The following is a 12776-nucleotide window of genomic DNA, read 5'->3' as shown; positions in this document are numbered from 1 at the left end:
GAAGCAATGAACCAAGCTTGGGTCCACATGTTAAGTGCTTTGTGAAGTTAAAAACACTGAACATAAACTTCACAGAAAATAATTATAAGCCCATGCATCTGCATCAAACCTGCTTCATGACTTTCGTGTGTCCCCTGGAAACTCATCTTGGCTATTTGCAGCATGATTGTTCATGGGTTCCATTTTACCACCTACATGTAAGACCAACATGATTTGTGGGGAGGTGTGTGTTGGCCCATTAAAATTAAAAGTTTGGTCTAAAGACATCAGATGATAATACTGTAATGCTTAGAGGGTTAAATGTTTGTGGCTATTCTTCTTCTCATTTGTATAAGATACCATTCATACCTGTCGTTACCTGGCTAGACCCGCTTTTTCATTTAAATGAATAGGAAAGTGCGTCCAAACTTTTGACTGATAGTGTACTTTAGAATATATTTCTTCCAGTAGGTCAATTAACATGCAAGTTGTAGCCACTTCCTACTGTGAGAGGAAAAAAACAAAAAAAAAAAACAAGTCACAATAGCACGCATTGTCCATACCAGAAGTCCGGCTTAGCACCGCAGTGTCTGTAACTTCACACTGGGGTCACACAATGGTCCTACAGAAATGGGAGAGGAAGTAATAACCAATAAGCCTGGAGGAAGTTATTCCTACTACCAGCTTAATGGACATGTGCTCACCTACTAGCTGTGCTACCTATTTAAAATGTAATGAGGCTTTACTGGATTGCTCTCACGGGTCTCCACCCCCGCCTTACACAGTTCTTCTGCATTGAACCGGTTTTTCATTTTCCCATGTTCTTGCCCTTTCCCTCCAATCTTTACCCACCTCGTCTCGCGCCATAACTCTTTTTTTCCCCCCTCTACTGTATCCAGGCTGGAGAAATAGCCCTCAAGGTTTCACTGCAGAGGCCAACAAATGCCTCATTGTTGCCAGGGAGGGGGAATGACCCGACAGCGTAAGGAATCAGTGTCACTTTGATACCGAGGTGGAGGAGGAGGAAGGGTGGGGTGGGGGGTTAAAGGGTGAAAGTTGTCCTGGAGGTCTAGGTGGGAAGAGAAAGAAAAATGGAAGGCAATGAAGAAAAGATACTTGAAAGGAAGAGAGGTGGGCACAAAGTTATGTGTGAGATAAGGAAAAGCAAGATGAGCAGGAAGAAGATCAGGGGCCGGTCTCAGGCCTACCATTACTGTTGCCACTGGCAACCTGATTTATATGATGTCCTCTTAGTTGCTTTTCAAGTCTGGTCCTGGATGGCAGAGAATACAAAAAGAACATTGCTCTTTCGCCCCTCTACTGTCTCTCTCTCTCTCCCCCTTTTACTGCTTTCTTTTTCAATAGCGTAAACACACATTTGTCTTGCTGGTTTAGCCATTGCTCAACACTCAATAGGAGGTGAAAAAGAAAACAGCTAAATCAGCCCAGAGATGGGCACGAACAACATTCCCCTTTGGGCTCTCCCTTCTGTTTCAGAGGCCTCCTCTGGGTCTGAAGTCAGCAAGTGGAGTGCAAATCTAATGATTGAAGTCCTTTAAGTGCCCTTGGAAGTCACTGAGGCATTGGCAATAAAGCATGCTGGGCCCACGGCTTTTCCCTGAAAAGCTTTGAGTGCGCAAATGAGGGGGATGGCGCCCCTCTCTGCACGTCTCCTGTCTTTTCCATCTTTAGCTTTCTTATGCAACAAGACTTGGCCTTTGTGCAACAGCCAACAGACGTGGCCAACAGATTCTGTACGAAGTCTTGTGGACTCATTCTTCTCATCTTCCCTGTGAGGCAATGCGAGAGAACAGTTCTTTGCTCCTAAGAACTTAAAGAGAGCTAAATGCTAATAAGGGCTAAGCTATGACTTTGCTGCACGTCTTTGTTTTATAGGATTTTGTAGAAGTTTTATCATCTTTTATCTCTCTTTTTTACTAATTTAGTTATTAAATCTCAGTGTACACCTAAGGGCCTTAATAACTCACTGCAGTGGTCATGTCTCATTTTACAAATTGCTTAGTAATTGATTCACATATCATTCCGTTTTTAGTTAAGTATTTTCCATGCTTCTGTGCTGATGAGACCATGAGAACCACTGGAGGTGATAGTAATGACCCATGCCTCACCCAAATAAATTGTAGTTATTTCCAACCATAATTTAGCCTGACAGCAGTAAGGGAACACATGAACATTGGACATAGTGATCCCAGCAGTACATTGGTCATATTTTAGGTTTTGTCTTTCTGTGCAAATTTGAAGGCTTTTAAGCAATGCTATCTGAATCCGATTTCCACAGAATTAGTTTTGTGACATGAGGGACAATTTATTTTATGATTTGTATGTATCAGTTCCACGCCAAAGTGGCTGACTGTGTTTGTTACACAGACAGTTCCATTGATATATAGTTTAGGTCCCGACGGGAGATCAACCCTTTTTCTCCACTGTGCCCTTCTCCTCTGACTTGACATGAAATGACTGACCTCTACTGTCAAAAAGCTAACATTACAATTAATTTGCCATGCAGGATTCACAGAGCAGAGCACAATCGAGAAGGTGCTTCGGTTCATTTAAAGGAAGCAAACATGGCCACTTTCACAAACATGTATTTCAAGCTTTTAGACCCAAATAAAGAATATTACAACCTATGGAATATATAATTCAGACAAAACCCTGGAGTGTTAGCACATATACATTTACCTTATTTTTTTTATCTATACATTAATCTGTGTACTGTTCTTTATTCCACTGTGACATGTTTGGTCTGCAGATTGACAAAATGATTGCTATAAAGTTGGCAAGTTGGCTCTGGTGATTTCAGAAAGTCCCCGGGGGAAAAAAAAAAAAAAAAAAAAAAAAAGAGTGACAGCCAAACAATATGTCAAGCTCCAGCTGTGTGTTTGTGTGTGTGATTTAAGGGAAGGGGTCATCAGGAGTGTAGTTGAAACTGGCGTCCAAGAACATTGCCAGGGTTCCCAGGGTGGTGATGATGACGAACAACCACAGGAAGAGGCGGTCAACAACCAGAGCAATGAACTGCCAATCTCCTGTCATCTGGAGGGAACACGCAAACAACAACTCTCAGCGCTAGCACTGAGTCAGCCGCAGACTGCATGTATGCACCGACACATTAACATTGCTTGGGCATGTGTGGAACAGTCTGGGCTGAGACAGACTGAGTAACAAGCTGCCTGACAGTGTGTGCCTGTTTTGTGTGTGTTCCTCACTGTGTCGTCCGTGTCCTGCTTCTTCAGCTGCTCGGCCATGTATGTCACAGCAGCAATGGCTGACTTCAGGTTGGGAGGGAGGACCAGACAGTAGCTGTCTGTGTTGGGGAGCTGCTGGAGCTGTACTGTGCTCTCAAACCTGACAAGACAGGACGACACACTGATGAGGACGCAAAGGAGCAGAAAGGAGCATGGACACAATAGGACATTCAGTCCAGTTAAAACCTTCTTACTGTACACAAACTGTTGCTTCAATATTAATGACTGAAGGAATTTATGTCATTATTTTCAGTATTAGTTTCTGGGGAGTCACAATGATATGAAGATTAAAGGAGCTCTGTCTTATTTAAAGTTCTTCTGTATATCAGAATATATAAAATAAAATTAAAAAAACAATTTCAATAATGCTCATTATTTTATTATCAGGGCATTTTTGCATTGTGTTCTAGTTTTCATATCTATGAGCAGTTTATTTTTTCACCATCCCATTGTTCGCCGTTTCCCATCATGGAATGTCTCACTTGTCCACACTGTCATGTTATAACTTAGACACATGGCCTCTGGAAGAAGTTAAAACATGCAGTTGTGTTCTTCTCAAATGCTTCATAAGCTCAGATTTATATTGTGTATGTCATGAGTCACCAGCATAGCACTGTGATGCGAATCGCCACTGACATTAGCTGTTTAGTGGAGGACGCACAGGGTTCCCGTGCATGGAGAGTGTCAGTGTCGTCGCTTCATAACATACAGAATGTGTTGTGTTGTGTTTCCCTCTAGCCGCTAACCAGCACAGCAACTGTGGGCCTGAGCTCCTTTGAGCACAGCATTCCCCACAAAGGGGTGACATTGACACAAAGCTGGTTCAATGTTAATGCGATGACCTGACCTTTGATTCATGGTGTGATCTTTCATTCTCTCCCCCCAGCTGTTCCATGAAGAAAAACACAAGCGCCAAGAGGCCAAGCCAACATGCTGGGACTGAGAAATTCAACCAGTTTCAGTTTATGATTAAAGCCAAAAACAAAAAGTCTCTTTCTATATAAACATAGCACATGCTTTGTTCATAAAACTATTTAAGTACAATATATATTTAAACAGCAGAATTTCCTACACAAAAGTTTATTTACACCACACGTCAGGTCCTTGGCACTGTCTGACCACAAACACTTCAATAAGGTGTTTACTGTTTGTCATTGATTGAACCTCCTCCAGTTGCTCAGGGCTCATTCCATTCACCCATCACCTTTCTGCATTTATCACTTTAAAGCAGATGTGTTTGTACAAATGCACATTTATTTATTTCACCAATTCATGCCACATCTTGTTTATGGTTATTAATGTTTTATGCTCCTCGTAAATTCATAATCTCATGTATCAGCAATGTTATAAATACCATGTATGTTCTCATGTCAACTCCCATTACAACCCGATCAACTGTTCAGCATTGCTCCAGTAATAGCGGATGTATATAACCCCCAGGAGGCATGTGTGTACATGTGTACATGCCAGGTTGACACCATTCAGCTATGTGTCACATGACTGGACATGTAACAATATGACGAAATGTTTGATTTCTTCATCACACATGGGACGCAATAGCCCATGTAGAGGATGTATGCGTTTAATCCAAATACACGGAAATGACAGAAGGTCAAGATCAGTATTCTTATCATCTGGCAATAACTCACCTCACTGACATTGGTTCTTTGTGTAACGTAATATTGTTTGACTGAATCTTTATCATAAGGTCACTAAAACATTGAGATTTCAAGGATACCTCTCATGCGTCACCTTCTGGAGACTTGTGGCAAAACACAAGAGTGCACCTGTCATATCGGCACCTTCTCTACATATATATATATGTGTGTGTGTGTGTGTATGCATAGCGTGTGTAGTGTTAATGTGCAGAACCTCCGGCACCAGAGAATGGAAGGCGTCAGAGAAGGAGTGGGACAAGTTATCAGTGTCGTAGAGGGACAACGTGACAACAGATGGATTGCTGCACAATAAAAATGAGTGGCCCAAAGTGCCTGTGTGTCCAGTGTGTGTGTGTGTGTGTGTGTGTGTGTGTGTGTGTCATAGCAGAGATATGTGGCAGTCTACATGCTGCATGCCATCAACATTCCTCAGATTGTATTCATTACCACAGATACTGGGATCCCTTCTGACAATGACGCGCGCGCACACACACACGCACACACAGTCCACTGATACTGACCCCCGTATGTGAACATATAATGCATATTAATGCCACATTGACTCATAACATAATAGTAGGCTGCACTCAAACTCAAACACACACCTAAGGGCAATTAAATAGATCTTCACACACTCAGCAATTCACACACAAATATGGAAGCAGCTTATATCAGAAGATCCAGAAGCTTCTCATAAATATGTTGTGAAGGACAGCACCTGCTCTAACTAACCCTCTGACAGAAGAACAAGACAAAGAAGGAAAGGATGACGCTCGCTGCGCAACCACCATGTCTTCTACATCAAAAACGCCAAATGCCTCCTTTGCCCCGATCACTCAGCGCTGGTCATTCCCTTGCAATCATGTACCCTTTTCTACTCCACACCCCTCCCTCTACCTCCCATCTGTGGGATTACCACCTAATGCCCAACCTAAACAGAGGATTAATGGCTGGCGACTGTGGACGGGGGTGTAGGGCTTAGCTGGGGCTGAATCTGATGCCTTTGGAAGGGGATGAGAGATGCCCAGCACCAGGTCTGGTTTGTAATGCCAGGGCTGTGTGGCAAGTCAGAAACCGACTGCTATGGTTGGACGGACAGTGCAAACTGGGACGTTTAGACATAAAATGTCTTGATTTGGATTGCTGATCGATATAGGTCGGTTTTTATATTTCAGTCATTTAACTAGAAAGTAACTAGAAAGACAGAATGGGACAAAGACAAGTACTTGAAGAAGGCGGCGACATCACCAAATGTGCACTCTCAAACCACAGATAAATAAAATGTTGTGAATGATCAAATATAAAAAAAAAACAAAACAAAAAAAAACAAGGTCATGGCTCAAACTGGTTTCAGTCTTAAGGCAGTCACATGTGATTAATGTGTCTCTAATTCAGAAAAATAGACCTCATCATCCAGATATAAATGGATTCCCAGTAGGTTTACTCTGTAAGAAGCTAAATACGTAATGTCCTTTTCAAAAGTAGAGTTAATGTGTGAAAATTCAAGCTCAAACATCATGTAATAAATAAAATAAAAAATATTGATGACTTCTGAATGGCTGGCGAAGAACAAACTTTCAGAAGTCATCACGTCAGGTATATTTGGCCATTTTAACTTTTAGTTAGTGTTTAGTGTTACTTACAAAGCAAGGCTGGAAACTCCATTTAATTCCTTTTTGTTAAAGGGGTTATTTTTAAGTTTTCAGGAATAGACAATCATGAGTCGGGCAGACCAATCAACTTTCTTGAAGGTAGTCTTTTATTTTTAGCCACAGATAGATAAATGAAAATTATTAAGATTGAGAGTCCTTCTTACCTGCCTCTCCAGGGTATGACAAGATCAGGGTTAATCTTGCGGAAAATGTACTCTCCTCCATGCTGCCGTCCGTTAAAGCTTCGCATAGGTGTGTCATCACACGACTCCTTCAGCAGAGGTTCCTCTGGGTTAGGCCTCATCATGCCAATGTACTTTGGCAGGAAATGAATGAACACCTTGAAAATGTATGTTCAGAAATCAGTAAATTCAGGTTTTTGGAAGCTTCTGAAATATCACCAGTGGCCTGTAAGTGAAACCCAACCTCACCATTCGAACCCAGTTTGGCATGATGTGTGTGTTGGGTGTTCGGTGGTGTAGGTTTAGGACAACCACACTCAGGATGACAGAGAAGGTGACCAGGATCATGGTGAACATGACGTAGTTGACAATAATTGGGATGCCAAGGGACGTCTCAGGGACCTTGTCAGCCAGCAGCAGCATGAAGACAGTCAGAGCAATGAGGACCGATATGGAAAGAGTCATCTTCTCTCCTGCAGATAACAAGGACAGCTTGAAGAATTAATTATGACGGTGCAGCAGTAAATACTACTCTATTAGCCTATGGTTCATTTTGTCAAAGGCAATTTGCTTTTTTTGATGCCAGTGATACAAAACACTAAAATCTGACCGCACAACGCCAAAGACCGACAAAGGAGATCCAGAGGCAAGTTTACTTTCCTTCAATCCGTCAAGTATCAGACATATACTTCTTGTCATGGGATGAAATGATATACCAATGGGCATTCTCCCTTCCTTTGCCCCCTCTTGACACTGATGTGTAGGCACAATGCCAAAACATGTCTGATGTGCTGACCTGCTCCAGGAGGCAGGTAGAAGACAAATATGGCCAACACGCTGGTGAGGATGCACGGCACGATGATGTTGATGATGTAGAAGAGAGGCTTCCGCTCTATGATGAGATAGAAAGTGATGTCCTCGTACAGGTCCTCCTTAATGTTTTTCCTTGAGGGTTTGTGACAGATGGCCCATTCCCCGTTCTCTGCGGACAGAAGACAAATGAGTCGATGTACGAAGAGATGAGAGGAAAATATAATGTCTATTGATGGAAGTACATTAATAGATTTCCTGCAACCCCAGCTTCTTGTCAAGATGAGGTAGAGATTTGATAAATTGCTACTGACCTCAAATCAAACAGCCATGCAGCTCATAAGAACAATAACTAATTGCCCTTTTATTAGAGACAGGACTAAGACAAGGAAGTTCTTGTGGTCACCAACCAGTGAAAGCATTCTCATCTATAACAATCTCATGGATCTCTTTGCCGTCATCATCAAGAAAGTACTGCAGGTCCACCTCAGAGGCATCATAGGTGTACGAGCGGAAAACCATGCTGCAGTTCTGCCAGTCAAATGGGAAGTACGCAACCTGAGATTGTTGGATGGATGATGGTCGAAACAGGAGAGTAAAGTGAGACAGAATGGAAAAAAAAAAAAGTCCTTTCAGAGATTCCAACGGCAGATAGATGGAGATAAATGAATAGCAGAGGGATGAAGCTGTACCTCTATAGAGCAGGAGCTGCGGTAGATGGCAGGAGGAAGCCAGTTGACTGTCCCATCACTGTAAACCAAGACGTTGACATACAAGGCCACATCGAACTGACCGTCATTACTGCAGGGAGGGAAAGAGAAAGACAAATGTAATACTAATATGCCAGAGATAACATCCTATGACATTTCCCACCGAAACATCTCAGACATGTTACCGTAGCCTGGAAGCTACTTGCCCATGTTATGTCAGTCTTCAGATCACATTGAATGATGATATATTATTTGACACCTTGATAAGTATTTAATTCCCATCAATACACAAACTTTCAATCTTTCCACATTACTGCAAAAATTACTGCAGCTTTTGAAGACTTGTAGCTATGGCTCCAAAATAGATTCTAAGCAAATGTGTGACTGCAGGGCTTGCATTCCCCTTTAATGTGAGGCAAAAAAAAAAAAAAATCAATTAGTCCTTCTGTGACTTTAGTTGAGTATCTCTCAGACTCATTCTGACTTTTTGATGTAAATTTATGCAGTTACTTCTCAAAGGAAACCGTAAGACTGTAATCATAAGGGCAGAAAAGCAGTGGCCTTTTTATTTTAATGGTTGTATCCAAAAATTCGTCATGGATTTAATTTATTTTGTGAAAACATTTTTTTTTTTTTATATCTGACGGAGAAATTCATTAGTGTTGCAAATAAAAAATGTGATCTCCATGAAAAGTCGTGGGAACACCAAAGGCATTCATCCTCAGGGGGAAGTGGCCGTTTGTGTCATGGTAATCCATCCAGTAGTTACTGTGATTCCAGTCTGCACTAATAAGGTGGCGGACAGACTTCCATAGATCACTGCAGCCATCTTAAAGTGAAGAGCGTCAGTTTTGTCTTCGCAGCAGATCTACTGTTAGTTGCTGTATGATGGATGATTGTGTGACTGTAGATGGACTCGTACTTGTTTATGAGGTAGATGTCAGGGCGCCACACCTTGTTGGGAGGAATCCTCAAAACCTCAATGTTGTCATACTCCTCTGGGGTCCACGACAACCTGTAGTCTGTCCATGCCTGGGAAGAAACAGAATGCGACTAACAGGCTCGGCACAGCAGACGAGGTGAAATCATTACGACTGCGCCCTGATGTCTTTGTCATTTGAATCCTCATTTCTCCTGCTTTGGATAAGTCATTTAAATCCCTCTGATCAGGACACAGACTCACGCACAGCTGTCACAGACATGCAAGCTGCCCTGAATTCTGATTAGCGAAGGCGAGGGGCAGAAATGACAGAGTGAGTCGGAGAACGAGAGAGATAAAGGAAGAAATCATTTGTGGTTATAGAAAGTGGCAAGTCCATTTGAGGAGCGAGTGAAGCGGCAGGGAAGAGAGGAGGCAGAGCAGACGAGCGTGGCTCAGTGATGAAGATGAATGGTTTCATGCTCATACCAGATTCATGAACACGTTGGTTGTCATCTCACCGTTCTTCTCGTTCTATAGTGGGATAGACACAGAGAGAGGAATGGGGGGGGGCGACATTGGTGATGCCTCTTAATCTTGTGGTGCCACTACTTTCAGTCCTGCTCTGCAGAAACTGATTGGGTATGGAAGAATGGATGACACTGCAGCAGCCAGCAGTTTATCTGCGAGTGTGTGCTGGGGGCATAACTTGATACATGGATGTTTCACGTATAATTCAGAAAGATACATGCATGGTGCTTACCAAGCTGACAAGCTGAGAGAGGGTCATCCCAACTCTCACCATCACCTTCTCCTCCCAGTAGCGAGCAGGCCGGACTTTCATGTTGTAGTTTTCAAATAGCTTCTGATGCAGCCTTTTCTCCGTTTCCGAGGCCCCTGGATGAAAGAGAAAGGTGGCTCATGTACAGATATTGCCTCTCCATCCAACAAAAATTAATAATCTGCTTCTCAAGCCTATGCCCCCCCCCCCCCAGAGGTGGAATGAGTGACAACGTTTCCTCAGATTAGAGAGCCTTATTCCTTTGAGTAGTTTTCATTTCCTATTGTTCAGTGTTTTACAATCTGAATGTAATTGTAATTAAAGATTGTACTGTTTGTCTTTCCATGCGTTTTGTAAATCAGGGCATCATTGGGAAAGAGGGCTGGGTCTCAGTTGACCTTCCACGGAGAAATAAAGGATTCAATCAATCAATCCCGCCAGGCTTGATTTGTTTCAAATGTCCAAGAACACAACACAAGCTAATCACGTTTCAATTTGCACTTTTAAGACACTGACAAGCAGACCGCAATGTGTTTGCTCTCCAAGGATCAACAAGCTCCGGTGAGCCAGGCCAGCAGTGCTTCCCTCTGGGATCACCCAAACTAAAAATACACTATACCCTAACACACTCGCAGTATGGATGAACCAACGCTGGTGTTTTCGGATTCATACCTTAATTGCGTTAAGTAAATATTATAGATGTTACCTTTGAAAAGTTTCTATAACTTTTCCTTACATTAATTAGTGTGGGGTTCAATTGTTAATGGATGGGCTGAAATGTATGATAAATATCTGACTAAATAACATGTGGAGAAGACCCAGAAGGACAGACAGGGCATGCAAAAGAAGCAGGGCAGGTGTTTGTGGTGCACCATGGGTAGCAAAGGTGACTGAGCTAATGTAATTGATATGCAGCAGGGAGATGGGATCAAAGGGATGTCTGAGATACCAGCTCCATCGAGGACAAAAATAGACTCTGATTAACAAACAATGATCTGTTAATCTGATTCATTATGTGTTCCGGAGATGTTTTTTCTTTTGCTTTTCAAGCGCAAAAGCAAAAACGTCTTCGTCGGGACCCAGAATAAGAATTTCATTCCTCTGGGGTTCCCCCCTGTGTCATCGCTCTCATTGTGCTTAACGCCCATTCTTCTCTTTGGGGAAAACAGATGCAGACTCACCCCAGTCGTTGGACACACAGAATGACACGACAACAATACATCACAGCCCCTATGGATGTCACCAGCTAATTCATGGAGAGCTTTTGCCTTCGACTCCCTCTGTGTTGTCAGAGGGTCAAAGTCAAAGCCGCTCAGCCGGACGCTGATAAGAACTCATCGCAAATCAATTGTAATTATGATTTTATCCAAAGAAACAGAGGAAGTGCAATCAATATCAATTTAACTGAACTGACCAAGTGCAGACGGATGCGACATGCTTGTCCGTTGTCTGGTTATAATGTAAATATCCTGAGTGAATTTCAAAGTGTGAGTGTGCAATTAAAATGGAGGCAGGAAGAATTCTGTTAAGAGCAGCTCTACAGGAAGTAGGTGGCAGTTTCATGACGACACAGGAATGGGAACACTGCACTGCAGTAACCACAGTGCAACTGTTTGTTTTCCAAATCCAATATGGGGTCAAAAGTCAAAGTCAAAGGCAGACAAAAATGTTTGTTGCTTGCCTTTCTCTCAAAATCACTCCATATCCATTTGTCAGTGGACACTTCATGTTCCACATTGTAGTCACTGGAGCAATATAATTATTTCTATGTTGGCTTGTTTAAAACGTTTACAGCTTAAAAGTAACAAATCTACATTACGTTCAAAAATCTAATTAATTCAAATCCTGTTGCTTAAGCGCACGTGCATACGAAGAAATGATTTCTTCAAAAAAAATTTTGTCACCATCACAAAACACATTGGCATTTACGTAAATGTTCTTACCTGTGAATGCGACAAAAAGGCTGCTGCATACAATCAGAAGGGTGTTCATTCTCACTTCAGTGTTGAGCTTCATCTTTGTCTGTCCAGTCTTGCCAGTCACAACACCATCTTTCATGTTCATGTGCCAATCAAAGGCCCCCAGTCTCCGCTACGACCAGGCACTCAGACCCCCCCGGTGCCTTCACCTGGAACTTACTGCGCATGGAGCGTCCACCAAAAGCTGACACAGGTGTTTCAGGCTCAGGCAAATAAATACACACCTACAGCTGAATCACTGCTTGATGGTACCTTCAGCACCACAGACTGCTGGACTCTCTCCTGCTTCTTTTTCTCTTTGTGACCATGGCTCCATGGGTGAAACCACGGCCTGATTGGGCACGCGTGCTGGGAGTGACGAGAGGGCGGAATGTGTTTGTACTGAGAAGCCTGTGTGGCAAGCACCTGTTGGTGCTCACCAATCTGAGGTTAGGACTGCGGGTGGGAGGAAGAGGAAGTGGAGGGGCTGGGATGGGGTAAAGGAATGGCAGTGGGTTACAGGTTATGACAATGGGGATATTTTTGGGGGAGAGAACAAGGAGGCGGGGTGGAGGGTGGAGTTGATTGGGTGGAGCTGACTTTCTCTGTGGACAAAGAGGAGGCATGTCTCGCTCATTTCACTTTTAATGTCTTCCCAATCCTGTCATTGACGTTTTTCTTGTTAGTCCTTCCTTCCACCACCTTTTCCATCTTTTCTTATAGAACCTGTTGGAAATGGTCAAATAGTGGAAATCCAGAAATATGTATACATGTTATAGTAAAATATTGCAACCAAATTACTTTTTCAAGTTTGGTCATATTAGAAAATCATCACAAGATGAATTTAAGATTAACTGACAG

General features: G+C 42.6%; 1 protein-coding gene across 1 annotated transcript; it reads right to left on the bottom strand.

The window, feature by feature from the left end:
• Positions 1-2892: 2892 nt before the first annotated feature.
• Positions 2893-11464, bottom strand: LOC115058814 (acetylcholine receptor subunit beta-like). The gene is made up of 11 exons (XM_029526345.1): positions 11372-11464; positions 9940-10073; positions 9666-9710; positions 9180-9289; positions 8240-8348; positions 7958-8105; positions 7534-7719; positions 6987-7210; positions 6720-6895; positions 3207-3345; positions 2893-3033 (listed from the first exon to the last, which is right to left on the bottom strand). The coding sequence occupies exons 1-11, from the start codon at positions 11391-11393 to the stop codon at positions 2893-2895; spliced, it is 1434 nt and encodes a 477-aa protein (XP_029382205.1). The 5' UTR covers positions 11394-11464.
• Between the last annotated feature and the right edge of the window lie 1312 nt (positions 11465-12776).

This window comes from Echeneis naucrates, chromosome 18 (genome assembly GCF_900963305.1).
Source record: "Echeneis naucrates chromosome 18, fEcheNa1.1, whole genome shotgun sequence".
Lineage (NCBI taxonomy): Eukaryota > Metazoa > Chordata > Actinopteri > Carangiformes > Echeneidae > Echeneis > Echeneis naucrates.
The sequence above is the reverse complement of the archived record's forward strand: the minus strand, read 5'-3'. Positions and strand labels throughout refer to the sequence as shown.